This window comes from Manacus vitellinus, unplaced genomic scaffold (assembly GCF_001715985.3).
Source record: "Manacus vitellinus isolate BGI_N305 unplaced genomic scaffold, ASM171598v3 scaffold_0_pilon, whole genome shotgun sequence".
NCBI lineage: Eukaryota > Metazoa > Chordata > Aves > Passeriformes > Pipridae > Manacus > Manacus vitellinus.
The window spans coordinates 54,442,792-54,470,492 of NW_021938789.1; the positions used below are offsets into that span (position 1 = coordinate 54,442,792).

The following is a 27,701-nucleotide window of genomic DNA, read 5'->3' on the forward strand; positions in this document are numbered from 1 at the left end:
ATGACTAGTAATTTCCTGGTTATCTTTTCTGGACCATTCATTAGTTTAGTCATGCAACTTATCCTTAGTGCTTAATTAATAAAGGGTGGAATTTTCAAGTTTCAAAATAAAACTCCTTTTTACTTTAACAATAACTGAACTGGGCTTCTGAATACTATTCATAGACCTTTAAAGTCAATGTCATCAATGAATTTTAATTCCTTGGTCTGGTACTCACAAGCACTAACTCTTCCACAGAGTCATGCTATGATAGTCTGAATGCTATGTTGCATTAGTGATCATATTTGTTAGTCTCCCTGTTTACAGTACATAAAATAACCTTAGTGCTGCCAGAAATTAAATACATTGTTGTCTATTAAGTTGGTTTTGTTATATAACTTAGCTTTTGTTATATAACTGAGGTAGCAGTTATCGTTTATATTTTGCCCTATATGCACCAGAGAATATAATGTTCTGAAATACCTTTCCTGTTCATAATTGCCTAGTAATGTAAATATAAACTGTCTAAACAACATTGATAAAGGCATATTGAAGCTATAATAAATAATGCATTAATAGAAATAATTTATTATCTTACATGGATGGTGTTGAACACAAGATCATCAGTTACATTTCGGAAAAGTGTATTTCTACCATGGAATTTTTGGTGTAAAGCTTACTCAAAATTAACAGGTTCTGATTAATTTAATGAAACCTTAAGTACTGTGCATGTAATTACTGGACTGTATCTTTGTGAGGATGCTTAGCTAAAGTTTATGAAGAGCAACTGACTTTGCCACAGATACCTCTGATTAACATTTTGCCTGGTAAGAAGCTATTGAATCTGGCTTCCAGCTACTTTAATCAGCAATATCATCATCCTCATGTTAACCCTTGTTATTAACAGTTAATATGTCATATTCCCAACAAAGATGTTACAAATGGGCAATGTCCCATAAACTATATATAATTGATTAGAGTTCATATATGTGGTGAGCTGGAATGTCGAAGCAAAGTGCTGTAAGTTACATCAGTTTCAAGTTAACATGAGGTTATGCTGTTCACATTTCTTTGCAACATTCTGCAATGTTTCATTAATGATGGTTAGGAGGCTGTGTACCAAAGCATTCAGAGAAGGATGCTGTCTGTCTTCCTCTTGTCAGGTCGTATACTTAGCTGAAGCCAGAGGTGACACATTGATCATGGAATTGTTTAAAGTAGAGAAATAAGTTTCATTTTATCAAAGGCATCTGGGGGGAAAAAAAGCCCACCAACTAGAATAAGTGTAGACTAAATTTTGCTTTTGAAAATAACTATATTGCTATCAATAAATAATGACTACGAATCGGTTAAGTTATGGCCAAGGGAGTAAGGCACTTGGGTATGACTGCCCATCTTTACTTATCATATAATTTGTTCTCTGTGTTCAGTGTAGTTATTTCCTTCAGTATTTCTATGATTCCTACATACTACATTCCAACATTGTATGATTCCTAATAACAGTTTATGATTTGAATTCGTAAGTATGCTGCATTTGGGCCCATTTATGTTACTAAAAGACAGTTAAATGAAAGGTGTCATCGTACTGTGAAGATAATAGTGCTGTAATCTCTTTGATAACCTCAAGATGTCAACACCTTTTTATGAAGTCTCATTTGCAATACACTATTTCAGGAGCACTGAACTCTGCAACAGTGGCAGCTGTATCATGTCACTAACACGCCCTTAGACTGTAACTTTAGTCATGGAAAACATGAATACGTATGAATGGAGGTTTATTTTCATTGTGGGATTTCACATGCCTTTGTATTGCACAGGATGGAGGCCAGCCTGATGCCTCAGCAAGGTAATGTCTCTTGGATTTGCCTTGGAAGCAGCATGAGCACAGATATTGTACTAACACCTAAGGGAATAATGCAGTTACCTTTCTTGCTACTTTCCAGCCATGCTGGGATAAAGTTGCCCTGTCTGTCCTTAAAGCTGGCTGAGCACATGGACTGGCAATTTTACCAAGCCACACAAACTTATGATTTTGTTGAATGTAACAGGTATAAAAATAGAAGCAATCAGTCATCTGCACCTGTTGGAGCCAAATGTGATGCTGTGGTTTTTACGGCACAGTATCCCAGCTCTGCCACCTTCTTGGTATTACCCTTCTGATGACACTCAGTGCTTGACAGATGTGGTCTCTTCAGTTGCTGGAAGCACAGCCAGTTAGCTATCAAATTAACGAACATCCAAGTGTGTGAATCTCTGTATTTTTATCGAAAGACTTAAAAAAGTGTTAGAGATAAGTCAGTATTTTACATTTTTATGTACTTTACATTCTTCAGAAACATGCCATTTAATGTGGAGTGTTAAAGAACCAATGCAAAATTCATATGTATTTTTAAAAATACACTTGGCAAAGCTTTCATGTAACTGTCAGGCATTACTCCCCTCTTAGCTGTTTTACCAGTGAAGACTACCATGACATTTGTGTCAAAATGGAATCTTCCCAAGGCTTTATCAGCTTGCTCCTGCTCTTGATTTATTCAGTTATGTTTTCTTTTCTGATACTCTCTCAAATTCCTGAATTTTATAGTGGGTATTTTTATGTTGGCATTGTAGTGGTGATGCTGTAAGTACTAGCAAGTAGCACTGCTGAAAGAATTCAAGAGTAGACAAGTGAAGGAAATTCAGTGCAAGTATCACAGAGAAAAGTGAAATAAAGTGAGTGGTGAATAAGGACGTGAGTGAAATTAGAAGCTGATAGAAATACTGAAAAGCTTTCCCCTGTACTCACAATCTTTAAATTAACACACGGGTTTAAAAGTTGTTGATACTCCCCAAATTTTTGCCAAGTCTTCTCCTAATCCCATGTAATTCAGATTAATCTCTTTATTGAAAGGCACTGTCAGTACTTTTTTTGTTTTTAAACTGGATTTCTACACACTATGCCTTATTTTTTTCCTCTCAAGCACTTGGTAAATGAGAGTTGATACCAGTCAAATGAATCATTAAATATGCAAATATTTTAGTAGCTGAAAAGCCTTGGAAGTTGATAAGGAAGTTGCAGCTAATGGATTTCACTGGTATGTGACAAAAGGCTGATTACAGTGAGGGAGAAAGGGAGGGGAAGCAGCACAGTGCATTAGCTGTTAACAGATCAACTCATTCATGTAGAAGATTGAAAATGCGTCATTATTTCTACCTGGTTAATTATCTCACAGCTTCCTTTCTTCTTTAATCATTGGGAAAACAAAATTCTTTTATCTGATCCAAAATTTTTACAATTAACCAAAACTTTTTAATGACTGCTGTGAAATATTTGCGTAACCATTTTATTCCCTTTTTCACATTCATCTTTTATGGCTTTGTTATTTAAATTAGGAACAAATAAGAGAGAATAATAGGGATCCTCCCTGTTCCTGACACACACACAAAATACTGTAAATTTGTCTAGGTAGAAAACTCTAAATATGTAATGTTTCTATGGAGGACTTGCTCTTCTACTTGTTACTACTCTTGAAATTTTCATCTGTAGAGTGCTTGAGGAGCCTTTCGAGTACACAACCTGCTTCAACACAGCAGAAGCTAACCACACACCTTAGCAGGATCATAGAACCAGGCTACCAGGAGGATCCCATCCTAACTCAGCCAGTCCACCTCTTTTCCATGCTGTGCAATTCACTCAAACCTGAACATTAGCTAACTTAAAAGTAAGGATTTTTGTTCTCCCTCCCCCCTTGCAATACTAGAAACTTGTGTCTCTGACCAACAGAAAATTAATTTCCAGTAAGTATTGGTGGTAGGTGTTTTATACATTTTTCTTTGCTGTCAATGTTATCAGACACCTGAATAGCACTTCTCTGAAATTTATCACCCTGGCTCAGGCTTTCTCTTTCCCAGTCTTCAATCAGCTAGGCTGAACAAGTCATACATTTCTAGTCTTTAAAGTGTAAATACAAAAAACATTGCTAAAACAAATCCCTTTTTCTGAGGTATTTTGTGCACCTGCTCCAGTTTTAATTCCTTCTTCGGCCCAGGTAATACAAATCCTGCACAGTTGCCCAATGTTCTTCACAAGGTCTTTTCTAGGCCCTGTGCAATGTCACAAGTATCCCCTACCTCTACTGATTTATTTCTTCTGGTACATCACAGTATTCATGGTTCTTAATTACCATTTATTTACTAATCTGTGTCTTTCCAGTTAGTCATCCCCTTGCTTTCAGCAGAATTTTCAGATGCTAGTCCCTAAGTCCCAGCTCTCCAAGGGTATTAATCATCTAATTCCCATTTAGGTGCTTTTGGGTTGTAAACTTGATCTTGTTTCTTTGCATTAGCCCTCAAGATTATTGTACCGTGGTGAAGTGGAAGAGCAGCTCTGGCGTATTTCAGATGAAGAATGGTTATTTTTACAGCTCTATAAAAGGCTTTAAAATCGACAGCTATGTTTGGATTGGATTGGTATTTAATGTGTCACTGGGGAACCCAGGCAGGATCAGGCATCTGTGAGCACTTTAACAAGGGAACCCCAAAATATACAGTCTCATTGCCCAAGCTGGGGGGAAAAAAAAAAGTCAGATTGTCAGCTTTTCCTTTTCCGTACTTCTGACTGTGAAACTTTGATTTTTTTGATTTTTTTTTATTTGGAAACAGAACTGCAGGGTTTATGTAGGCAGCTAGTCTTTTATATTTGTGCCAAATCAATTCCTGCAGCCACACAAGCATATAGAATATGCAAGAATTTGAAGAATATACCTAGTTCTTTAGCAGAACGAGGTATTTATGTTTAATTTTTAAGAATAACAATGAAAGGTCTATTTATTAAAATACATGGCTGCCAAACCATTGGGTATGATCTCTGTTGTAGCTTAGCCCCCTTTTGAGAGAAGAGACAACTTGCAGTTTTTCATAGGCATAATTAAAAGCTTTGTTTTAAAATTTAAACCCATTCTGTAGAAACTCCATTCTCAGTGATATGTTTCCCCTTCCCTTCCCTCTCCACATATTCGAGGTGAACTATTTCAGTACCAATGACTCCTGGTCAGGGGCTGGGATGGCAGCTCTTGGTCAGCATCTTATACACGGCTTCTCTGCCTTACCAAGATATTGGAATGCTCTGCATGTGATTGCCTTTAAAGCAGTGGGGTAGGAGGAACATCCCAGTGATCAGCTCTGTTTAGATTGATGGGAAATGTTCTGTAGGAGGGACTGCTTCATCTCTTTTGACCTCGTACTTGGAACTGGGAGCTGGGTACTGTGGAACTTGTAGGAGTACATCAGCGCTCTTCCCACTGCTTCCAACTTCCCATGGCAAAGTATTCACTGCAAAGTGAATATTTGCCACATACCTGGGTTACTGCGTATTTTTCTGCTGTAGCATAGCATGCTGCAATGACTGGGTCAGAATAAGGGCTTGGCAAAGAGTCCAAAGCAAGGGAGGTCATAGTTCAGCTGGTCACTCTTGTTTGTTGTGAAGGCACAAGGCAGCTGGATCTGGACTGGGTGAGAGTAACCAGAAGCAGTGACAATACAGAACTGAACGCCAACTTTCAAGATGGTTGTCAGAGTAGCCAGACCTGAAGGTGGAAAAGAAAAGCTTAAGGTGAATACCTCCCGTCAGAGAGGAGCCAGTGCCCCTCCCCACTGGTTCTGCCCTGTTTTCACCCCTGCCTCACTTCCTCCTCGGTGCTCAGCAGCAGAGGAGTCTGAACCTGGCTGATGGTGTGTGAAGAGCACAAAGACACAGCCTGAGGAAGCCTGTTAATTGCAGGAGAACACTGGAAGAGTAAAAGCCACCCCCAAAGGACAACTGCCTCCAAAGTGGACTCAGCGTGTCACTGGGCTGTAATTTGGTGTGACTGATAGGACGTGTGTTTCTTCTGAGTCAGTGGCAGCGTAGACACAGGAACACTCTATGTGATACCTGCCTGGTCTGCCAGAAACATAAGAATGGAACATCTGGCTTGTGGAGGCAATCTAGGCTTGGGAGATGGAATTGTCTCATTTTTATGCAAGGAAGATTGGTTTTTGCCCTTTGTTTTTTACCATATCCAGTTAAATATAGCCTTTCAATTAAGGACAAGCCAATGTTTCTGCCACAAACTCATAAAGAAACCCACTAAATAATTTGTCAGGGTTTTTTTTCTCTCGAGAAGAAAGGTCTAGGACTAAATTAGCAAGAATGCTGCAGGTCAGGTTTGAAGTACTGCGTGGTGACAGAATTGTTTGGGAAGATTTGCCTGGAATTCTCTTTCTGCTTTCTGAGTTGTCCTGTTGATATCACTCTGATTATTTAAGTGTAAAGCGCCTTTCCCCAAGCAAGAATTTTCAGGGTCTTTTTTTCAATAGTGAGTCTATTAAAGCAGGGTTGGCTTATTAATAAACCTTTTACTGAAATGCTGCTATCCAGAACAGCACATAAGAATCTCTTCACAATATCAAACTTCTTTTTAAAAAATGTTTTAAAGTAAGCATAGACAATATGGAGGCAGCATGAAAATTCGTGTGATTCCTGTTTAATTAAATGGTGCATTTTATCTTCCATAAGTCATCCCAATCAGGTGTTTGGTTTTTTTCAGCTATAAATCAGCAGTTTGATTCTATGATGTTTTTACCCCAGTTCTTATAGTACTTCTGTTTGCCAATGAAAAAAGGTTCATTTTTAGGCCTGGATATTATTATAACAAGGATGGCAGCCAAATATAATCAACCATTTTAACACAGTGCTAATTTTAGTGCAGTGCAGATTTAGGTGGCATTCTTTTAAAAAAAAAATTGTTTCATGACAGCAAATGGAGCACAAACTTAGTTTGATCCAATTAAAACCTGAGCACTGGAACAGGCTCCCCAGGGAAGTGGTCACAGCACCAAGCCTGTCTGAGTTTGAGAAGCATTTGTGCAATGTTTTTAGGTACATGGTGTGATTCTTGGCGATGGTCCTGTGCAGTACCAGGAGTTGAACTCAGTGATCCCGATGGGTCCCTTCCAACTCATCATATTCTGTGATTCTGTGAAAATCATTTTCGTTCATTTGGACAGGCAATGCCTGAGAGTCCATGGGACAGCTTAGGGTTGTGAGACTGATGATTTCACATGCTACAGATGCTGAGAAGATCCTGATCAAATTATGCTTCCATTAGCTGTGCGTCCTTTAGCCTTTTGATTTTTCATCATTGGCTACTCTGTCTCCAGAGTCTGGGTTAAAAAGTTTTGTTCTTCTGTGTGATAGAGAAGCTCCTGCCTTTTCTTCAGCCTTTATCTTATCTTCTGTGTCTTTCCCAGGGAATAGATTAGGGTTAAGATGATACAAGACTTGATAGACATTATCTGACAGATAGATTCTAATGAAAACCAGTCCACTGAAGTTATTGTCAAAATACACAGCAGGGAAACCAAGCTGAGAAGTCTGTTTGAAGAAGTAATCTCAGTGCCACAGGTGGGATAAGGAAGTCTAACACACTGCAGTGCATGAAGGGAGGGCAGAGCAAACACTATGCCCCAAACCTCTGTGTCCAAGTGAGTTATAGCAGAGTGTCAGGACCTCCTAAGGACCCCAGAAAAAAAACTATGCTGTACAAAGATCCATGCTATTCTATACGAAGTAATGGGAGGTGCTGGAGACTGGCAGAAGAATATGATTCTCAAGTATCAACTGAAAGAGGGTCAAAAATACACAGATGGTCATAGAATCGTGCATGGGAGGATTCGTATTATAAGCAGAAAAACTTGTCTTTTTTTACAAAAAGGAGAGGGTTTTTCCCTACAAACCAGATGTAGTTGAAGAACTCATTTCCTCTGGGCAAAAGGAAAGTTGAATCATTTTCTTTTTTAGTTATTAATTGTGACATTTTGGACTGATATGTGGATTTCTGTTTCATTTAAAATGTAATCAGGGTGAGAGAGTTACCTGAAATGTCTGCCTTTTCGTGGCCCAGGTAACACTGAGCGGGTAAGGTGGAGTTAACAGGGTGAAGAACCATAGGCTGATATCCTGATATAGAGAAGTGTTTTTTTAAATAAAATAATTTTACATTTCTGAGGTAAATTGGTTTAGTATCCCAAAAACAGTACCTCTAATTCAGTTTCTAATTATGTAAAAATCACAACAAAACAAAACCCAAAAAACCCAACCACCCAAAACAGAACATATCCTTATGTATACAACAAGTGCTTAAAAATCCACAACAGTTTGAAGACACTACACTTGAAGTAATATTTTAAAAAGCTGGCAAGACTATGCCTTTTTCAGCAGTGTGTTATGTTGTTGAACAGTTTTTCATTCCTAACTTAGAAGCTGATTATGCATCCACTGAGCATAAAACTTAAAAGTAGTGAGCAAAGTCCAATCAATGTTTTTATAAAACTGCACAGGAACCACTGCCAAAGTGTCATAGTTTTGTGAAGCTATGCAGAGCATGCTGGCATGCAGACTGCTTGGTTAGATTCATTCCTCTGTGGCCCAGGCAGATTTTAAAGTTTAAAAGTCTTCACTTTCACTTGAAGAGACTTCCTTGAATACATAGTAAGTAATGCTTTTAGCTCCTCAGCACATAACAAAAAATAAATCCAAATACAATTTGAAAAAATATGAATCTTTTAAAATTTCAGAAGCTCCTTACAAGAATCAAAACAAGGAGATCATGAGTGTTATGATGGAGTTCTGTGTTTTCTGCAAGGAATCACGCAGAGAACCCCGTGTCCCTGGAGAATGTAGCTTCACTGCCTGACTTTGAGTACTCATGTGGGTGACTTGAGTGTTACCCTGCAAGCTTTTTACTTCTCCTTCTTGACTCCATGGGAAATTCAGGCTCCTTAATCTCAGTGCTCTCACTTGCACCTTACTTGCAGACCAAAATACTCAGCTGTGACCTCACGTTCAGGTCCCTTCCAATTGTCTTCTGTGCCCATATTGTTAAAATTGAAGGTGATGGTGTCGAGATGCTCTAATTTATTAAGTGTCCAGACTGAGATGTTGCCAGTTAAGGTAATACATAGGAAACAACCATATCCTGTACATTCCTTCTTCCAAGACTCTTTAACTAGAGTCTATTCAGAAAGACGTGTTCACCGATTTCCCAAGCAGTGCATGTACAGAAAAGCAGTGCTTATACAAGTAGACTGCTCCAAAAGTGGTATGTATAATTAGTGTTTTCTCATCAGATTGTTTTCTGTAGGTAAAGGTTGCACTTGTATATTTCTGCGTACTTCAGTATATGAAATCTCTGATATTCTGTTTTTTGAATTTATGAAGAAACTCGTTTTATGCCAAACCCACTTTTATGGCCATATGTTGATTTTTCAGGGCAGAGTTATAGAAAGCTACTAGATTGCATGATCACCTTGTCTGTCATGCCTGCAGGTGGCTTTGAAAGGAAGATAAGTGTCAAAAGTATAATGTAATGAGAGTCTAATTTATAAGAATGATGTATGTGAAAAATCAGGATATTTAGGAAATCAACACCATTTAGATGGAGCTGAAACGATTCTGAATTCTGTCATCATTCTGAGGATCTTTGAAGTGAAGTAAAAAATAATGTGGATCTGTGAAATCCTCAATGGTGTGTCATATACCTCTTCATGAAGCAAATGGTTGTCTATGGAAGCTCTGACAATGCTATTCAGTCTTCTTAATATATATTCTTAATGCATATTCTATTGCTGTTAAAGAGATGTTAACTTACATTAAATGGAGCTTTTCATTGACCTAACCTAAAGCAAGTCCAATCAGAATGTAAAAAAACCCTGATATTTTCCTAAGCATTCTAAAGTAGGTTGCAAAAATCCCACTGACTGGTTGTTCACATTTTCTACCTGCATCTTAAAAGAAATACTTTTAGCATTTACAGTCATAATTAAAAGAAATCACCTATTTGAAGACTAAGCCTGTCGCAGTTCAGTTGTCTTAAAGAATAGTGATATACTTTCAGTAGATCTCTTTTTTAACAGCTTTGAAATAAAACGTGAATGTCTTCACTATTTTATTTTTTTCATTTATTTATTGAAATAACTACACTGATTTTTGTTACTTCATGTTTAAATGGTTAAGTAAGTTGAGCTAACTATTTACTTAGGAAGATTCACTCTCTGTCTCTTTAGACTATCATCCTACAAATGCTTATATAATTTACTTGGCATATATGTGTAGCAGGTTTTCCATTAAATGAATATTGATGGAAATATTACCTTAGGTTATAAAATAATCAATCAGAGATTGGTTTAGTTTTGTTCTTGTGTGATGCCAAATGCTTTATTGTGACTTAACCATTAAACACGTGTGCACCTACTTCCAAGTTAGGGCACATACTTCCAAGTTTTCATGTGTAAAATAAAATGCATACCAAGTGTGATGTCTGTGTATGAAATTTGCAGATACTAAGAAAAAGTACAATGTTAATGGTATATTTTTGTTTTTCAGCTTGGATCATCCTCCTCTGTGCCTTTTACATCTATATTCTCGCAGCTGTTTATGACTGTTGTAGTCCCTCTTATTATTGGACAGGTATGTCTTTTAAATATACATTCTTATTTTAAAAAATAAGATAAAGAGAGCTATCTTAAAGACAGACTGGCAACCTGATAAGCTGCCACATAGGAACAGCCTCAGGATAGTGAAGTCTAATATCAGAGAAAAGATGCTACAGTGCTCCCTGGAGTCACATTGATCTTTGTTGAGATTGAGCAGCTGTCCCTCACTACCGCAAACATACGCTACTGCATATCGAGGAGGGAGTTTGTGAACATAAAGTGGGAAAAATGGCATCCCAGGCTGTAAGAAATTCCAGCCCCATACAAATGAGCTTTGAGAATACTATATGGTCCTTTTGTCCCGTGCCCTTTGCCTGGGTGATGGAGGAAGTTCTCCCCGTGTGGTGTCTACTAGAAATTACAGGAATAAAAAAATTCTCAACGTTAATAAGCATATAAAGGCTAAGCAGTCAGAAGTTAAGAAATCATAAGGCTGCATGAGCCATTTTGCATGTGCTTTAAAATAAGGGATTTAGTTGCATGATTGCAAACTATTCTTCCTGCATGACTCCTCTATCATGTTACACTGGGTGGAAGATATTTGTGGAATGAGCAGTTGTTCAATATTTAATTCTATACTCCTTGTTCATATTGTAACACAAAGCCTCATTTTTTCCGTGGCATATGATAGAAAACTTCCACTGAATGTAAAAATACTAATTACTTATATGGGGTTTTCTATGACCCTTGTCTCTGTAGTGTCTTTTTTTTTTTTTTTCACAAATGTTAATATCAGTTATTTTTTCTCCCATGTCAGAATAGTAAGACCAAAAGTTGTCAGAAGTGTCCATTATACTTGGACACTAAAACATCTTAAGTCTAATTCCTACATGCTTGTTGTTCTCAGACCTTGAGAATGCACAAAGGGAATATCAGTGGGATTTGCAGTCCATTCTAGCATCCAGTTTAACTCTGGGTTCAGCTGGAACTTTAGAATTTTGTCAGCTTAAAGCAGACTTTGAAATGAAAAGCGTGGTTAAAAAGCAAATGACAGCAGAGTCTGTAAAGGAGCACCCTGGACAAGGTTAAGAGTATCTGTTATTGCCTGTGTTATGTAGAATAGTCAATCATTCTTGCATCAAACTATAGTTGCACATTTCAAAACTGGCATGTGCTGTAACTCACCAAATTCCTAGTGAAGTTTGTTTCTTTTGAGCAAAAAAACTCATTGAAATCTAATTAAGAGGATAAGCATGATAAACATGGCAGTAGCCACCAGCATCAGTACCTGTGTAACCTGGCTGTCATGATATTTCCACATATCATGTGGAAAATGGACATTACCTCTGTGTCCCTGAAGGTTGTTGAATTGCTCACATGCTTTGAATATGTGTATATAAAGAAATTGATATGTGAGCTAACTTGTTCAGTTGGGTATTCTTTCAGCTGGATGAAATGAGCAGGAGGCATATGAAATAAATGCAGTGTATGATCACAAGTTCAGAATCAGAATTCTGACAAGACTTAATTGAGATGTGATTTAGGAGTTCTGATAAAGACTGAAAGAAAAAATACAGAATCTTAGAACTTGTGTAACCTGATGACAAATTAAGAGTTTGGTTTTTTATAAATACACTTCAACAAGAAAGAGGATGATTCTTCTTTAATAGTGTTTGATGCAGTTTCTGGAAATGAATGGTCAACCAAAATAGCTCACACTCCTCTAAGCATAAAGACTTTGTTTCTGAAATTTTTACACTTGACTATATCTGTTCAGAGGATCTGAAAGAGAGGAAATGCTAATAATAACTACAAATCAGAAACGCCAGGGGTAGTTTACATTGATTCTCTTCATTAGGTAGAGCTGTACAAAGGTAAACCAACCTGCCCAGATGGGAATAGGAGTAATATTTGAAGGTGGATACCCAAAAGTAATGGGCAGTAGAAAGGGGAAAAACAATAAGCAAGAAAAGGATACTGAGAGATCCAGTGATAGGTCTGCTTGCCCTTCATCTGGAGGTGGCATGGATCTGTTCCAATTAAATGGTACGTTCTCCCCTTTGTTCATAGACCACTGTGCACTCATTACTGAACTGTTGCACAGTTCCTGAGGCACAGGAGCCTAATGCTGCTTTGTGGATCACAGGTTGCTCGCTCTGGGATTCCAGATGTGTTAAGAGATAATGGCTTACAATTCATGAATGACAGCTTCAGCAATTACTTCTAATTTATCATTTCCTGCCCACAATGTCAATTCCTTACCATGCACAGTCATACTGTTCAGCAGAAAAGTCAGTGGAAGGATGCCTGGTAAGGTTACCTGGTGGCAAAGAGCTTGATTGGGGAAAAAAACATGCTTGAAACCTGCCTGCTTGGAGGATTGCCTCTCTTCAGCCTTCCTAACTCCTCTGTGATCAACGGAGGCTTTGTACTCAAACCACAGCACTGTAAAACAGAGAAGGCTCCTTAAAGGAAGCATTCTCCAAGGGCTTTATTTTCCTTTAAAAAAAATCTTGCCTCTGGGAAAACCTGTGTTACCTAAATGCTCATTTCCTGAGCAGGCTGCAGAGCTGACTGAGCAGCCCCTGGGGTATAAGCAGAGTAGATGAGAAGGTGCTTTTAGATTTGTTTTGTTTGGGTTTTTTTGTTTGCTTTATGGCGAAGTGTATCAAGAGTTTTGGTTTCTTGGCTGACTTGTCAGAATTTTTAATGATGGCTGGGACAAAGAAGTCACAGCAGTGTAATTGATGCTTATTTTTCTACTATTTCTTGAACAATTTTTTCCAGTGTTGCACAAGTTCTATTGACAGGAGTCAAACACGTGTTTCTAGCTGCTGACAGTGAAGTGTGTAAGGGACTGCAGGTACAGGCTCTTCTCAGGTGGTGGCTGCCATTTGTTAGGGAAAGAACGAACTGTTAAAGGAGGAGGAAAATATTATGTCATCAGAGAGGCACCGAGTCTTACAGATAGCAGTGACTGATAGATGGTCTTCAATAAGGAGAATTACTCTGTTCCTTGTCAGATATGTGCAGGTTGTCTAAACTTAAAAAATGTTGTAGCCTGTGTCCTCTGTGTCTACAGATGTGTTTTGCTAATTGACAGTATGTTACTCAAATCAGTATTGATAGGATAATATTGCATTTGTATTTACAGAGTAACAAATAAGACCTCTCTGACAAGAGGTCTCAAAAAGAGACATAATCTATAGTATTTTATGAAGATCTAATTTTCTGTAAGCCTTGAAGATCTTTAGCGAATAAGAGCTTGTTATTTGTGCATCGCTCTTGTATACCTCTAAGGGGAATTTGAGAATACTTGTTATACGATAAACATGGTAATAGATATTTCATGGAAAAGATTTTTGAATTTGCTCTGGCAGCTTGAAGTTGTGATTATTTTTTATCTGGGTAGCAGAGTCCTGGTAAACCCTGCTGCTCTTGAGCTGTTGTGATTTTGCTAAAATCATTGTTTCCCTGTCTATAGATGTTGGTAATACTTTTAGCCAGCAAAATGTAAGGTTTTGAGAAATATCTAAGCAGTTTCTTCATGACCAGTTGTGAGATTTAGCTGGAGACTGTTGTTTCTTTGCTTATTTTTTTTTCTTCTGAAGTGACAGATAACAGGAACAGTGAAACCCACTGCAATGTTTCCTTTCCCCTTTTTGCAGACTTTCTCCATTCCCTACACCTAAGTGCTTATGACAGACTTTTATTTTATGTTTTATATTAAAGAGCGATTTATGATTAAATGTTAATGAAATAGAATTTTCACTGTGCTTTCATTATATTCTACTAGTTTGAACATTTTTCAAAGCAGCACACCAAAACCCACTGTTTTCTATGAATAAATAATAAAAAGCTTGTCTGTACATTATCATTCATGCATTCTCTAGTTGCCCCATTGGTAATTTGTCTGCCAGCGTAAAGTGGGCACTTCACATTAAACAGATCTTAACTAAAGCTAAAATTAATGTTATGATTCTGTGTAGCTCTTCTTCCCAAATCTATAAAAGGAAACCAGTTGTATAGAAATCCTCACTGAATCTAGTCACACACAAAAAAAATCTCGGTGTCCTACAAGTAAAGGATTTTAAGTGCTTTGTGCATCGTTGCGCAGAACGTTCCAGAGGAACCCTATCAGCATTTGAGAGGTGTGCTTATAAACATGAGTCTGAAAGGGTGCTATGTTGCAATACAAGTTGTCAGTGAAATTGAAACTAAAAAGCTTAATAAGGTATTTATTTTTAAAGAATAAGAAAGGGAAAGGGAAAGTTAGGTGGCAGTTGATAGGGAGTAGAAGGTACTATGCAACTAAGCCTAATGTTGGTTTATAGTGGTGGGGGAAACAACAGTTAATGAAACTGTTCTCAAAAGGGAAACAGTGTCAAATCTTTTTGTTCTTGTAAATTAAATCTTCGTGGAAGTAGCCCTACTTTCTCTTCAAAGTCCAGGTGAGCTGCAGGGAGGAGTGGTATCCTGGGAGATGAGTTCTTCTAGGATCTTGTTGCAGAAGACTGAGAAGGCAGATAAACAGCCCTCAGACAACAGTTCGCTCCCTTCTGATGCTTAACTCAAACAGGGAACAGAACCTAATCTCCATGGAATACAAAATATGAAGGAAACATGTACCCCTGCTACAGGCACCCTTTACATTTTTGCATTGTTGCACCTGTTCATAAGGTTTTAAAGCAACACTTGTAAATTGCCCCAACAAGTGAAAGTTAATTTTGAAAATGGCCTCGTGTGTTTTTATAAAGCTTGCTTTAAAAGGCGTTTCTGTGTCAGGAGCTGTCTTTTGGGGGTAAACTGACTGACATAATGGACTAAGATAGCTTTTAGGGAAGTTTGGTAAGCTGAGGGAAGAAAACAAGATGCTTGTAAAAGAAGATTATTTTTTTTACCCCAGATTGCAAAAATGTTTTTTTTCATTCCATCTTCAGAAAGGAAACATTAGATTGCACAGTCCATAGCATAAGGAGAGATTTGACATTTTTTGATGTCCTAGAAGGTATAGAAAAGTGGATGAACCATCACAAAGTTTGAAACTTTATAGCAATATTCAGGAACAGGTGAGAATTCATGCCTTCACATAGGTACTGTCCCTCGAAAATTATTAGGACAAGGTCTGGCTGAAGTGATACAAGTTCTGCTTTGGAAAAAGGTTGGTACATTTGAACTGCGATGCAGACCTTGTATATATGGTGGGTAGCTGTGCTGTATAGAAATCTGTGAAGGATGTTCCATTTTATCACCTTATTTCATTTCTACAACCAAATTAATCTCCCTTCAATTCTAGTATCTGATTCTTTCTACTGTTTTTCACAATCGCTGTCATCTTAATTGATTTTATTTCAATTTTCCCACCTTTCATGTCTTCCAGGCTTCACTGATGTAGTTCTCAATATTCCATGCAGTTGTCTGTTTTGTTTTGCCATCATTATATAAGAAGAGGTATTGAGAAATTATTGAACTGTTGAAAATACCTAATCAGAGTCAAAGATTTTCAAAAGAAAATTTTACATTTTAGAGTTCATTGCAAAAGTCTGTTGCTGTAAGTAGTAATAATATTAATTTAGGATGAGTTAGCAATCTTACCTTAGAAAACAAAGTAAATAAGGTATGCTGCATTTAGGTATGGTGATAATTCAGCATGGTTTCAGATTGTTTCCTTGTGTGTTTCAATACAAGGAAAAAGTGACTTGTGTTTCTTTGTTTAAATGGTAAAGCCCCAGGTGTTGTTCCCAGGTATTTAGAAGTACACACCGATACATAATAAACCAGAGGAGCAGAAGTGCAGTAAAAACATTGTAAATTCTGTTAAAGATTAAATCAGTCCAAAAGGGTTGATAAAAACAGGAAGAATCTATTTTACGTAATGGTGTAAATACTAAGAGACACGCATGTGTGTATAATGGAAACAGAAAAAGTGACTTCCTAACCATTTCCTCTGGTTTGGTTGTTGTTGTTTTTTGTGTGTTTTTTTTTCTTTTCATGAGTTTAAAAAATATTAAAAAAAATTAAGTTGAAGATCTAGATAATTTTTAAAAGATGTACTGTATTACAAATGTCGGAAATTATTTCGTTCCATATAAGGGAAGGGAGCTCCTTGCCCTGTATAGTTCAACTAATAATGAACATTATTGAATTACCTTGTTTATTGCATTTTTTATTTTGTATGTCCAGCACTTGAGCAGACAGGTGGAAACAACCTAGCTGTATTTTACTGCCAAATTTCTCTGCATATACAGTGTGACTGTTATGAAGGTACAATTAGATAAATGAATTGTTTTCCTATAATATATCTACTGCTATTTTCATGTGTGATCTTATAAGAGATGAGCATTGTTTACCTGCTTTCCTGGAACAGCAGATTGTGTTTCTTTGTACAGGAATGTTAAGTGAATTAAGCATATGATCAGTAAGCCTGTTTGCTTAGGGAGGCTGGTGTTTAGACAAGGAGGTTATGGCAGGATACAGAGCAGTCTGGAGGAAAAATACTGTGGATGTAACTATTCTGGTAGAAGAACTAAATTGAAATGGGGACACTACTGTTAATTCATGTGTAATTACATTTCTTTGTTGTTAAAAATTAAATCCTGGCCAATAGGAAAGTTTGAGCCTGAAACTGTGTTTTGAAGCAAATTTGAGCTGATGCCTTTGCAAAACCTTTGGAGATTGCCAGAATGTAGTCACCAGGAGGTGGTTGCCTGATGGACATGTTTATGTTCTTTTATTGTCTAGTTTTTCTGTGACTTTATCAGCATCTTTCATCGTGCAGGTTATTTATCAAATATCCCCTACTACAAAGTTTTGCTTCTCTTCCACTTTCCTCTTGCACTCTTCTCTCCAATAAACCACAGTTTGAGAGAAGGTTCTTTCATGTGTAACCTCTGGGTCAGTCATTCAGTGCTCTTTGGGGCTGGCATTTGAATCTGCACAAAAATCTTTACAGTTCATCATACCTAATGTCATCACCAGTATAGGACCAGATGTCTGAAGTCCTCCTCACAGAAATAATTCTGCAGGAGCCTCAGCAGGGGTACGGGTTGCAAGGACTTTGTACCTTAAAAATTGTGCATTGATCTGCAGCATGATAGCAACCTGCAGCGTCTCCCCACTAGAGTACCTTTTAAAATGCTTTTATGTTTCACAAACTGAATATTCATAGAATGATAGTATGGTTTGGGTTGGAAGGGACCTTAAAGACTGTCTAGTTCCAGCTGCCCTGCCGTGGGCAGTGACGCCACCCACTAGATCAGGTTGCTCAGGTTGCCCCACCCAATAGACCTTGAACACCTCCAGGGATGGGGCATCCACAGCTTCTCTGGGAAACCTGTGCCAGTGTCTTACCACCCTCTGAGTAAAGAACTTAAATATTATCCCAAAGACACTATCACCATTGTTGATGGGCTCAGCCTTGACCAGCAGTGGGTCTGTCTTCGAGCCCAGTGGCATTGGCTCCATCAGACATAAGGGAAGCTTCTGGCACCTTCTCATGGAAGTCATCCCTGTTTCCCCTCTGTTACCAGAACATTGCCACACAAACACAATACATCCCCTTTTTACTCTTTTCCATCAGTGTGATACATCTAGTTTGGATGCCAGTTGTTCATATTTCTGCTCCAGGCTGTAAGCTCATCTTTCCACAGGATCATTAGTTCAGATGTTTTATCAACTGCTTGTTTCTCTGGTGCTTTCCCTGCCTTATGCCCCGTTGTACTGATATGTATCTCAAACTACTGGACTTCATGATTTCAGCTGAGAGGTGTCACACATTGTGGTGCCTGAGTCTGACATCCTTCGTACAGGCCTTACCATCCAAAAATGATTATGTTAGCTTTTGCTTTAACATTTCAGCCCAGGCTCTGAGTGTGTGTTGTCTTTATTGTATTTGCAGGATTTATTGTTATTTCGCTACAAATTTTTTTTTAGTTCCGTGTTTACTCTGAAAAGTTGTAGAATTGGGTTAAGAATTAAGAGGCTTTCAAAGTATCCTTGTCCTGAAGCAACTCTGCTGGGCGTAACTAACAAAGCAAATGTTTTTCAGTCAAAATGACAGGAGCTTCTGTAAGGTTATATTTCTCCCTTCCAAGTTATACAAGAATTTAGGTTACTTCAAATCAGGGATTATAGGCTGAAGTGACCTCTTAAATTACAGATCCTGTTGAACCTTGTGAGAAGATCAAAATATGCGTGATTCTGTGTTAGAGAGGATGTATTTTGTCTGTGATTTGTACATATTTAGCATGACACTGGATTGATTAGATGATTTCCTGAAGCCAAAATTTAGTTCTTCAGGGTCTGACTATGGAATTTTTTTTAAAAATACCATGTGCAGTAAGAAGCTGTGCTGGTATTTATCGTTGTCGATTTGTGGTAATTCCAGACTAGGTAGTGGTGGATATTTAAAGAAACTATCACTCAGTTGAAGATTTTTAGGAAATTCTTGCAGTTTCGTTTTTTTAAATGTGTTTTTTTCCTTATATGTCAGTCCATGATAATTACGTGTATAATGTTATTATTGTCATGTCTTTTGTTATTATTAGACCTTGTACAGGCACAAGGTTTCTCAATAAATACCTAGAATATAAGTTGTACTGTGGCATAATGAACCATCACTTTTCTTTTTCAACATCTCATTACTTTCAGTATAAATCTTCTGGAAGGACCATAAATTAATAGCTGGTCTTAAGTAGCTTTTCTTTTTCCTCAACGTGACAATTTAAAGGATAATAGGATTTTTTTTAGCTTTCTTAAAAAAAACACTCACTTTAAAAGTGAAAGACTTTGCTTTTTGCTTCTGATAATTAGAGTCCCAAATCTGCTCAGATTAGACTAATCTGGACTTCCCGTTTGATGTCTTTCACACTGCTCATTACATGTCTTCACTCAGCTTTCTTGCCTCTCTTCCATCAATGCCGCGTGTTATTCCTACCCAGTGGCTTGCAGGAGATGGCTGAAGGAGCTCCACCAAACTCTTTCAGAAGTTTGACCTTATATTTTGAGTTATGTTCTCTCTTTAACATCTGGCAAGTGTGAAATTTTGAAGTTCAGTGTTTTCACTGGGGCGCTGAGCATTCCCTTACATGGTTTCCTGCAAATCTGTTATTTTTCCCCAGCAGAAATGCTGGGACATAAGTGCTGGTCTTCAGCCTGCTTAGCTTTGTGTGAACCCCATGTGCCAAATTTGTAGTGTGTGCCCTGTGGTCGATGAAGTCTGTTTGCTGTGGTGACTGGGATAGCTGCTTCCAGAACTTCCCTACTGAGAGACTTGCAAACAAGCTGGGAAGGCAGTGAGGAAAAAATGACAGCCATGAGGTCAATCCCGCAGCTCTGGCAGTCAGCGTGTGAAAGGGTCCTGTGGTAGCATTGCTGATGATGCTTTGATATTAATCTTGAATACCTCTAAGACGTTCTGTATTATTAAAGTGATGGTGGTGATGTTTATTAATGGTACTGCTAAGGGAAGGTAACGAGACACCTTTGGAGCCCTCTGGTAGAAGTGCTTCGGGATCTCATGCTGTTATTTCCGAAAGAGCATGGTAACAGAGAACATCAGGAGGTCTCAGGAGAAATTAGGCAAGATAATGTGATTGCTGAAAAATTAACACAAGTTGCAGCTGTATGATAAAAGCTTTAAAAAGTTTCTCCAAACCATATAAAGTAAACAGAAAAACTAAAAGCAACTCCCCAGGCAGGACTGAAATAGATGCATTGTATCTGCTGAGGCTTAGTGCCGTGTTATTCAGCATAATTTGAAAGTTACGTTAAAATTTATAGTTGTTTCCAAAAAATTCTTGAAAAACACCTTCAGATTCTGTTTCCTGAAAGTGCAAAAGTTCTGCTAAGTACAGTAGGTTTCCTTGTTTTCATGTGTTAATTCTGGTATTCTAAAAGCGTGCAAATGGCATTTGTCTTTGGATTTACAAAAACTCTGGATATTCAGAGTTTGAATTATTTAAACTCCCACAACACATGCACTTTTGCTTTTCAAGCTTGAGTTATAATTTAATTAAAAACTTCTGGTGCATCGCTAGCTATTTAAATATTAAAATGTTCCATGGATCACTTTCGATTATCTACCGTCATGAAATTCCTGAAGATGTCAGATTTTTAAGATTCCCAAAGTTGCACTTGGAATTGTCTGTTGATGCAAAGGGGACTGTGATAATTACATACATCCATTAGTATCAGCAGAGGAGATAAACTTTGGGGAGGCTTAATGGGCATGTCTCAGTGACAGCTAGCAAAGAACATTTGGCATGATTAAGGATGGATTTGAATGTACTTGAAAATATACTCTCATTATGGACGCCCAGTGGAAGTTGCACTACAAATGTTAAATTCCCCAGAAGAAGAGTTGTGTGGCAGGGAAGCTTTGAAATCCACTGTGGCCGTCATCCAAATTACTCTCTTCTCTTTGTGTCTTTCCGCTGTCAGATTCACTTTGTGATGCCCAACTTGGCTCCCTGCATCTTTGAAAAGAGGCAACCTGTTGGTTTCTGTGTTTCAGATTGTCCGAAGATACATCAAGGACTGGCTTGAAAGGAAGAAGCCTCCATTTGGTGCTATCAGCAGCTGTGTGCTCCTGATGATCATCTACACAACGTTCTGTGATACTTTTGCCAATCCAAATATCGACCTGGATAAATTTAGCTTGATCATAATAGTGTTCATAAGTAAGTTCAGCCTTAAAGCATCTCTTTGTAATGAGCTGTGTGCCCATGTGGAGCTGTGGGGATACTGTCATGGGCATAGAGATTGTACTTTTAAAGCATCTAGTAAACGAGATTACCAGACTTCCGAGGGGCTGGATGCTTTTAGGGGATCAAGTAAGCATTCAGAAAAGGATGAACCCTGCTATTTAGGTGTGCCTGAGATTGCCCAGTGGTCCTTCCTTTCTAAACAGGTAAAGCATTACTTTGGAAAGATTTGGGTTTGAGCTGTTACTGTGAAGCACTGTTATAATTTTTAAACAGTTCTTCCCTAGTATACTATAAACCTAGAAACTAGTTGCAAGCCTGAATGTGTTGATATGTTTCTGTTTCTGTGGATGAACGCATTGCTTACAGAGCTTGTTTTAGAAGCACTCTAGTCATTCAGCCTTAAATAACATACACATGAGAATAGCCTGCTGGTATCCTTGCCATCAGTTAAAAATACACTTGCAGATCACCACCTCCCAGGGAAAGGCAGTGGTATACTGGCGCTGCCTCCTCTCCCAGTAGGGAATTCCCATCTCGCTTTAGACTGTCCAGAGACAGGAGTTTCAATTTGCACGGAGGAGAGGTAACTACAGTATACTTCAGTATAAATCACATCTCATACTCTAAAACTGTTAGATTTCAAGAAATCAGTGCATCACCTACCTTGAAGCGTGTTTGTTTGCACATGCTTCTGCCTAATAAAAATAATTTATTGCTACAAATCCAACTTCCACTGAAGTCAGTAGAAAATTTGCCCCTGCCCTTTGTGCATCAGGTCTTAATTCTCTCCTAATTTTGGCAGTTTTTTTGATTATAAAACACTATACATGTGTAAAATAGTACATGGGATTATAAATGGTGTTATATAAATACTTTATTCTGAAAGTGAAGAAGTAGGAAGCAATGCTATGGAGCTTTTTTTCAAAATGGATGAAATACTACTTTGTACAGGCACCTGAGAAGGACACGTCCCAGATGCACTTAAATAGGTGCAGAGTTGTCAGCAAAAAAGGATGACAGAGAAATTTTCAACTCTGACTTAACATGCAGAGAAATTCAAAACTAAGTAATTTTACGTTACTGTGCTGACCACTACTTTGGAAAAAATTATTCTTTTTTAGTTAAAAAGACGTGTTTTTTCTTGAAAAGTTGGTGTAGAGTGTTGCTTCCATTGCCCTTTTTGGTCTTTATTGCTTTTCAAGACAACTCTGCATTTGTGCCATGTGTAATTATATGTACCATTTGTCATGCAATGCCCTGAAAATCACTATGTATACATTTACGTTGCCATTGTGCATAACTGGAATTTCTTAGTAAGAATATTAACATAAGCATTGAATCTATTTGGAAGATATTAGACAATTGGTTTTTTTTCCCCTAAAATATTTATAAAACCAAAACCCGAGGAAGTTTTGGAGATGGATATGCACATTGTATTCTAGAAAAAGTTTCTGTATCACCTTTGGATGTGTTGGCTGGATGCATGTATTGTGTTACACCAGGAAGTGAAATTAGCATGAGGAGTTTGAGATGAAACTGCATTTTTTAGTCTGCTGATTAATGTTTTTGTGTAATTTTTATATTACTATTCTAGCTACGGCATGTATGCACAAGGACTAATTGGTAGCAAAACATGTTTATTGCTTTACAGAATTATATGTATTAAGGGATTGGTTTTTTCTGTGCCTGTTAAACTAATGTACTTAGTTGCAGAAAAATTGTAATTCAGGAACAATGGATTGCTTCCTAGTTCTTGAAGGAAGAATTAAGTACATGCTGAGGTGACATTTATACGTTCTAGGAAATGTATTTAAGAGAATAGAAAATGTCACTGGTAATAGCTAATATCCCTGCCATGTTTCCCAGTTGTAAACTGGGGTCAAAATCAAATGTATTGTCCTGACTTGTGCTATGTTATGGGATACCTTAGTCTTATTGCATTCACAAGTTTTGCAAGGGAAAGGGAGAGGACCCACCCTAGATTCTACTGCAAGTAAAAGCCCTTCCCCCATAACCCACAAACACACAGAAAAGGTTGTGCAGGTCACAGGGTTTCTCCTCCAGTTCTGTGGGAGTTCCTGTGCTCTGGCGTGACGCTCAGCCTCTGCAGTCCCAACTGCACAGCGGGGAAGCCACTGGCTTCTCCCCACGTCTCTGCAGTCCAAGGGTGGGCTCTGTGCATCCCACAGCACTTGTGGGTGTCAGCAGAGCTGGCAGAGAGGAGAGCTCCCCTCAGGACGCTCAGAACTATCTGCACTTACAAAGCTGACTGAGCTTGAACGAAAGCTGCTTTGTTTGATGTGCACTGCCCAGTTCAGGAATTAGCCTTTGTCTCAGAGAGGATTAAAATGTCTGTGATGATCTTCTCTTACCCTCACCATGGATCATGATTAATATACCCAGGGTTGAGAGTATTTATTTTGATCGCATTTACACACTGTACTTCCTCCTGTAAGATGGAAAGTCTAAATAACCAGCATCCAGAGCATGTCTGACAGATTTTATGATGTCAACCAATTAAGCAAAGCTAGTGCAAAGAGATGTGCAGCATTGCACTAGTGACCTTTCCTACCATCAAGAAATACTTGATTCAGAGGAGTTAGCCCAGGAAGAAAAACATTAGTTCTGGTTTTCCTCCACATAATGATACATATTGTTCTTCCAGACAGTTTTTAAAGGTTTTCTGTCATTGGATTTCTCTGGATAGACTTGGTCCAGCCTTGCTTCTGACCTGTACTATGGGGACAAAAGGCATGTACACAGCAATTGCAATTGTGCTCTAATTTTAACTTGTTTCTCTTTCAGTATTTTCTGTTCAGATGAGCTTCATGTTTTTGACTTTCCTCTTCTCCACAAGGTAATTGAATGAGCTGAATAACAACCCTTGAATATTTCTTTTGTGTAATATCTGTAGTTTGGGTGATACAGTCTATGCAAATATGTAAAGGCAGGTTTCTGAATAGGGGTGACCTCATTTTGGTATTTCATATTGTTCTTACTGCATTTTCTCTGTTAGACTTTCATAGGCTAAGAGAGCAGGACCTGAATTCTGTCCTTTCTCATGTGTTAATTACAGAGTTGTTAAATCTCAATCAATCACTGCTATACCTCATCCACTGAAAAAAATGGATTTGCACAGATGTCACTGAAGGTATAATTTGCCCTGCAGACATGCTGATGACATATGAGAGAGAGAACTCAGTTTGACTTTTTACATCTCAAGATACATTTGCTGGGCTGGCAATTCACTCTTCTGTGTATATGTCAAATTTGTTACATTTATGTGGTGATTCTTAAAAGACAGTTGTCCTGAGCTAATGTTTGGTAGAGCTATTTTTTTTTCCTTTTTAAATATCAGTAAGGAAAGACTGTCGTACATTCACTTCTCAGAAAATAGTACTGTGAGAATGATATTAGCCAGTGGCTTAGTGCATCACTTGGGCTGGTTGGAGTCTCCACCATTGTTCTCTCTCTTAGACTTACTGGAGTATTTGTCTTAACTGCACTCTGCTGAATGGAAAGTGCCACAATCCAGACATATACTTTATATAAGTTACACAATATCTGTAAGGGAGAATCACAAAGAAGAGTATGATGTCTTAAAGCTATTTGGGCTTTTTTAGTGCCACAAGAAAATTCTTCTGTGGCAAGATAATATCCTGGCCTTAAAAGGCATTTTTAAGTAACCTTTGAACTGCTAGACCTAACCTAGGGGGAAGTTATGTCCGAACTGTGAAATCTAAATTGCCATAAGTAGAAACCAAGTCAGTATGGGAGATATTTAGAATCTCATAGAATTACTCCTAATGTGGACCAAAGGGTGATCCATTGGCTAGTTATGTATCTCTCTCACTATGTCATTTTCCCACCCTTCCTGGCCTTAGTCCCAATGAGTTAACTCTTAGATGCAGTTTTTCTCTGAAGTAGAAGCTAACTCCATATTCTAAGCAGTGCTCGTAGTGTAGACTCAATATGCTATCTAAACTGAGCATTTTTTAAATATCACATACTAGGAGAAGAAATTGTAAGTCGTTCTCTCTCTTTTTTTTTTTTTATGGAGTCAAGCTGGCTATTGCTGTGATACAGCATAACCTTGGCTGGAATAAAGTTGTGTCCTACACACCATGTGTTCAGAATTCCATTCCTTCATATGGGAGTGTATTCATTAGAGAGTTTGCCACAACTGAGAAACAATTCTACTTTAAAAAAATAAATCAAACATTACTGTTCATTTATGGGTAGAATTATTTCTGTCACTAGACCTGATCAAAGTGATGTGAACGTGTATATAGATCCTCAAAGTAATATATTTGATCGATGTTGTTTTAAGAAGGTTTTTGTTATCAGAGGTTATTAAAACTCTTTTATTTTCTAGGAATAACTCTACTTTCACACCAGCAGACACAGTGGCTATCGTCTTCTGTTCCACACACAAATCCCTCACCCTGGGTAAGTCAGGAGATAAGCCTATGAGCAAAACATCAATAACATTCATACCTTGCTTTGTTGAAAAAAATAAGGTTTTAGTCGCTGTTTTTTCTGCTTAAATGGTTTTGGTTTTAGTGTGACAAGTAATGCTAACAGTATGATACTAATAGTAGGATAATATTCTTGCACAGATAAAATAACTGCTTATTACAGGGCAGAGAACAGTCTTCTCAGCTGAGATTTTAGTGGTAATGGAGTAAGACCATCTTATTTGTGGAAGGTGGATTTTTCATTCTGTTTTTATTCTGTTCTGTTGCCTAATCCAATATTGATAAAATTTCAGATTTGTTACTGAAAAGATTGTAAGGTTTATCTGCCCAGTTTCACAACAACATCTTACACCTTAAACCTGAGATGTGTAAGTGAATATCAAAGGATATAGTGTATTCAGAAATCACAAATAGACAATACTTTTGCTTAACATGAGCAAAATGTATGTGTTTAAGTCTGCAGATATTTTGGATAGTTGTATTTCTTAGAATTCATTTCTCAAAACATCACTGAGATATTTGTCACTTATGACCCCTTAGTGATAATAAGATGTTCTGATGTGTATTCACAGAACACTGTTAATCAGATACACTCACAGCCACTTGCTACTGGTTCATCCATTATGTTCAGTCAGTGAAACGACTGGACTGTTTTTCAGAATATGAAAACAAACATTTGGTAAAGCATATATGACTCAATACATGCCTTTTCAAGACTGTATCTGTCAAAGAGGAACACACCTAGCGTCGATAACAAAGGTAAGAACTCAGCCTGAAGCAGAGGAAGAACAAGCTGGGACTTAGGTGAGATGTTTTCCAAGCCAGTTTGATACAGCAAAACTCGCCTCAGGGTTCTTTGCTTCAGCCAGGCCTGTGCTGCAGAACTGTTAGCAAGTGCCTTTGAAAGTCTGTGAGAAGTGAAGGAGTTCCTGGAAGACAAGTCAAACATAATGCCTCTTTTTTCATGATGGAAACAAGGAGGGGATGAGGAAGTATAGATCAGTGAGTTTAACTTCATCGTGTAGAAAACTGCTGAACCAAATAATTAAATAAATTATTATACCAGTATAGGAAGAACAGGAAAATGAGTAGCAGCCCCATAGCTTTGTCAAATGCATATCATACTAAACTAACCTAATTTCCTGTCACACAAGGTCCTGTGGGTTGCAGAGAAGTAACAAAACTTGTATGACTTGAGAGTGCTACAGCTTTTGACATTTGCACAATGTTTTGGGCTCCACAATACAAAAATTATGTGGAATAACTGGGAAGAGATCAGAGGAGAGTGCCGTGAATGATCGTAGACCTCAAAAATGTGAACCCAGAGGAAGATTGAAACAATTGGGATTGTTGAGAGAAGACAGCTGAAATGCAGTAGTGATCTTCAAATGCATTAAAGGTTAATGCAAAGAAGGAAGAAAGTAACTCTGTCACAGTAGACTTTGTAAAGCGAGTGACTTGGTTAAAATGATGATGATTTAAGTTAACCATCAGGGAAACCTGTCTAATGCAAAACAGTTTAGCTTTGGAATGTGTTGCCTATTGATGTCTTCAATCTCCTATCATTGTAGAGAAGCCTCAGACAGAAATTAAATAGTTAGAGTCGATCCTGCCTTGGAGCAGAACACAGATTAAATGACATTATATCTTTTTCAGCCAAACTGAAGCTTCCACTAATAAATGAGCTTGTATTCAGGACAGTTACACTTACATTTGTAGAAAGCAGCTGCACATGTAAGTCATAATGTGCTACCATGCTTGGTATTTGGAGGTTTATATAAACCTAGGACACAACTGTGATACTACAGAACAAAGACTGGAGATGCTGGTTGTGTTTAACAGCACACATGTTTAAGTTTCCCCTTCCCTCCCCAGTGAAAACAGCTATATATATGCTCTGTTGAATATTACTGTAGCTTGTCATGACGCTAAGAAAATAAGCAGAAAGCCTTTTTTAAAAATTCAAGTCCTGGAGGAGGCTTGCCGTCACCCAGAAAAAGATGAGGACTGTTCATTTCTTTTACTCACCCTGCCATACATTCTCATGCAGCCTGTCTTGACCTGAACTCTATGCACACAGCTGAGT

The 27,701-nt window shown here is 37.9% G+C and overlaps 1 protein-coding gene across 1 annotated transcript in view; it reads left to right on the top strand.

Annotated features, from left to right (window-relative positions):
- Window positions 1–27,701, top strand: part of SLC10A7 (solute carrier family 10 member 7) — a 152,493-nt gene that overhangs the window by 100,674 nt on the left and 24,118 nt on the right. Inside the window, exons 7-10 of the mRNA XM_029959591.1 lie at window positions 10,382–10,465; window positions 20,945–21,110; window positions 23,943–23,994; window positions 25,513–25,586. Coding sequence (XP_029815451.1) covers window positions 10,382–10,465; window positions 20,945–21,110; window positions 23,943–23,994; window positions 25,513–25,586 — 376 coding nt within the window. The remainder of the gene's footprint in view (window positions 1–10,381; window positions 10,466–20,944; window positions 21,111–23,942; window positions 23,995–25,512; window positions 25,587–27,701) is intronic.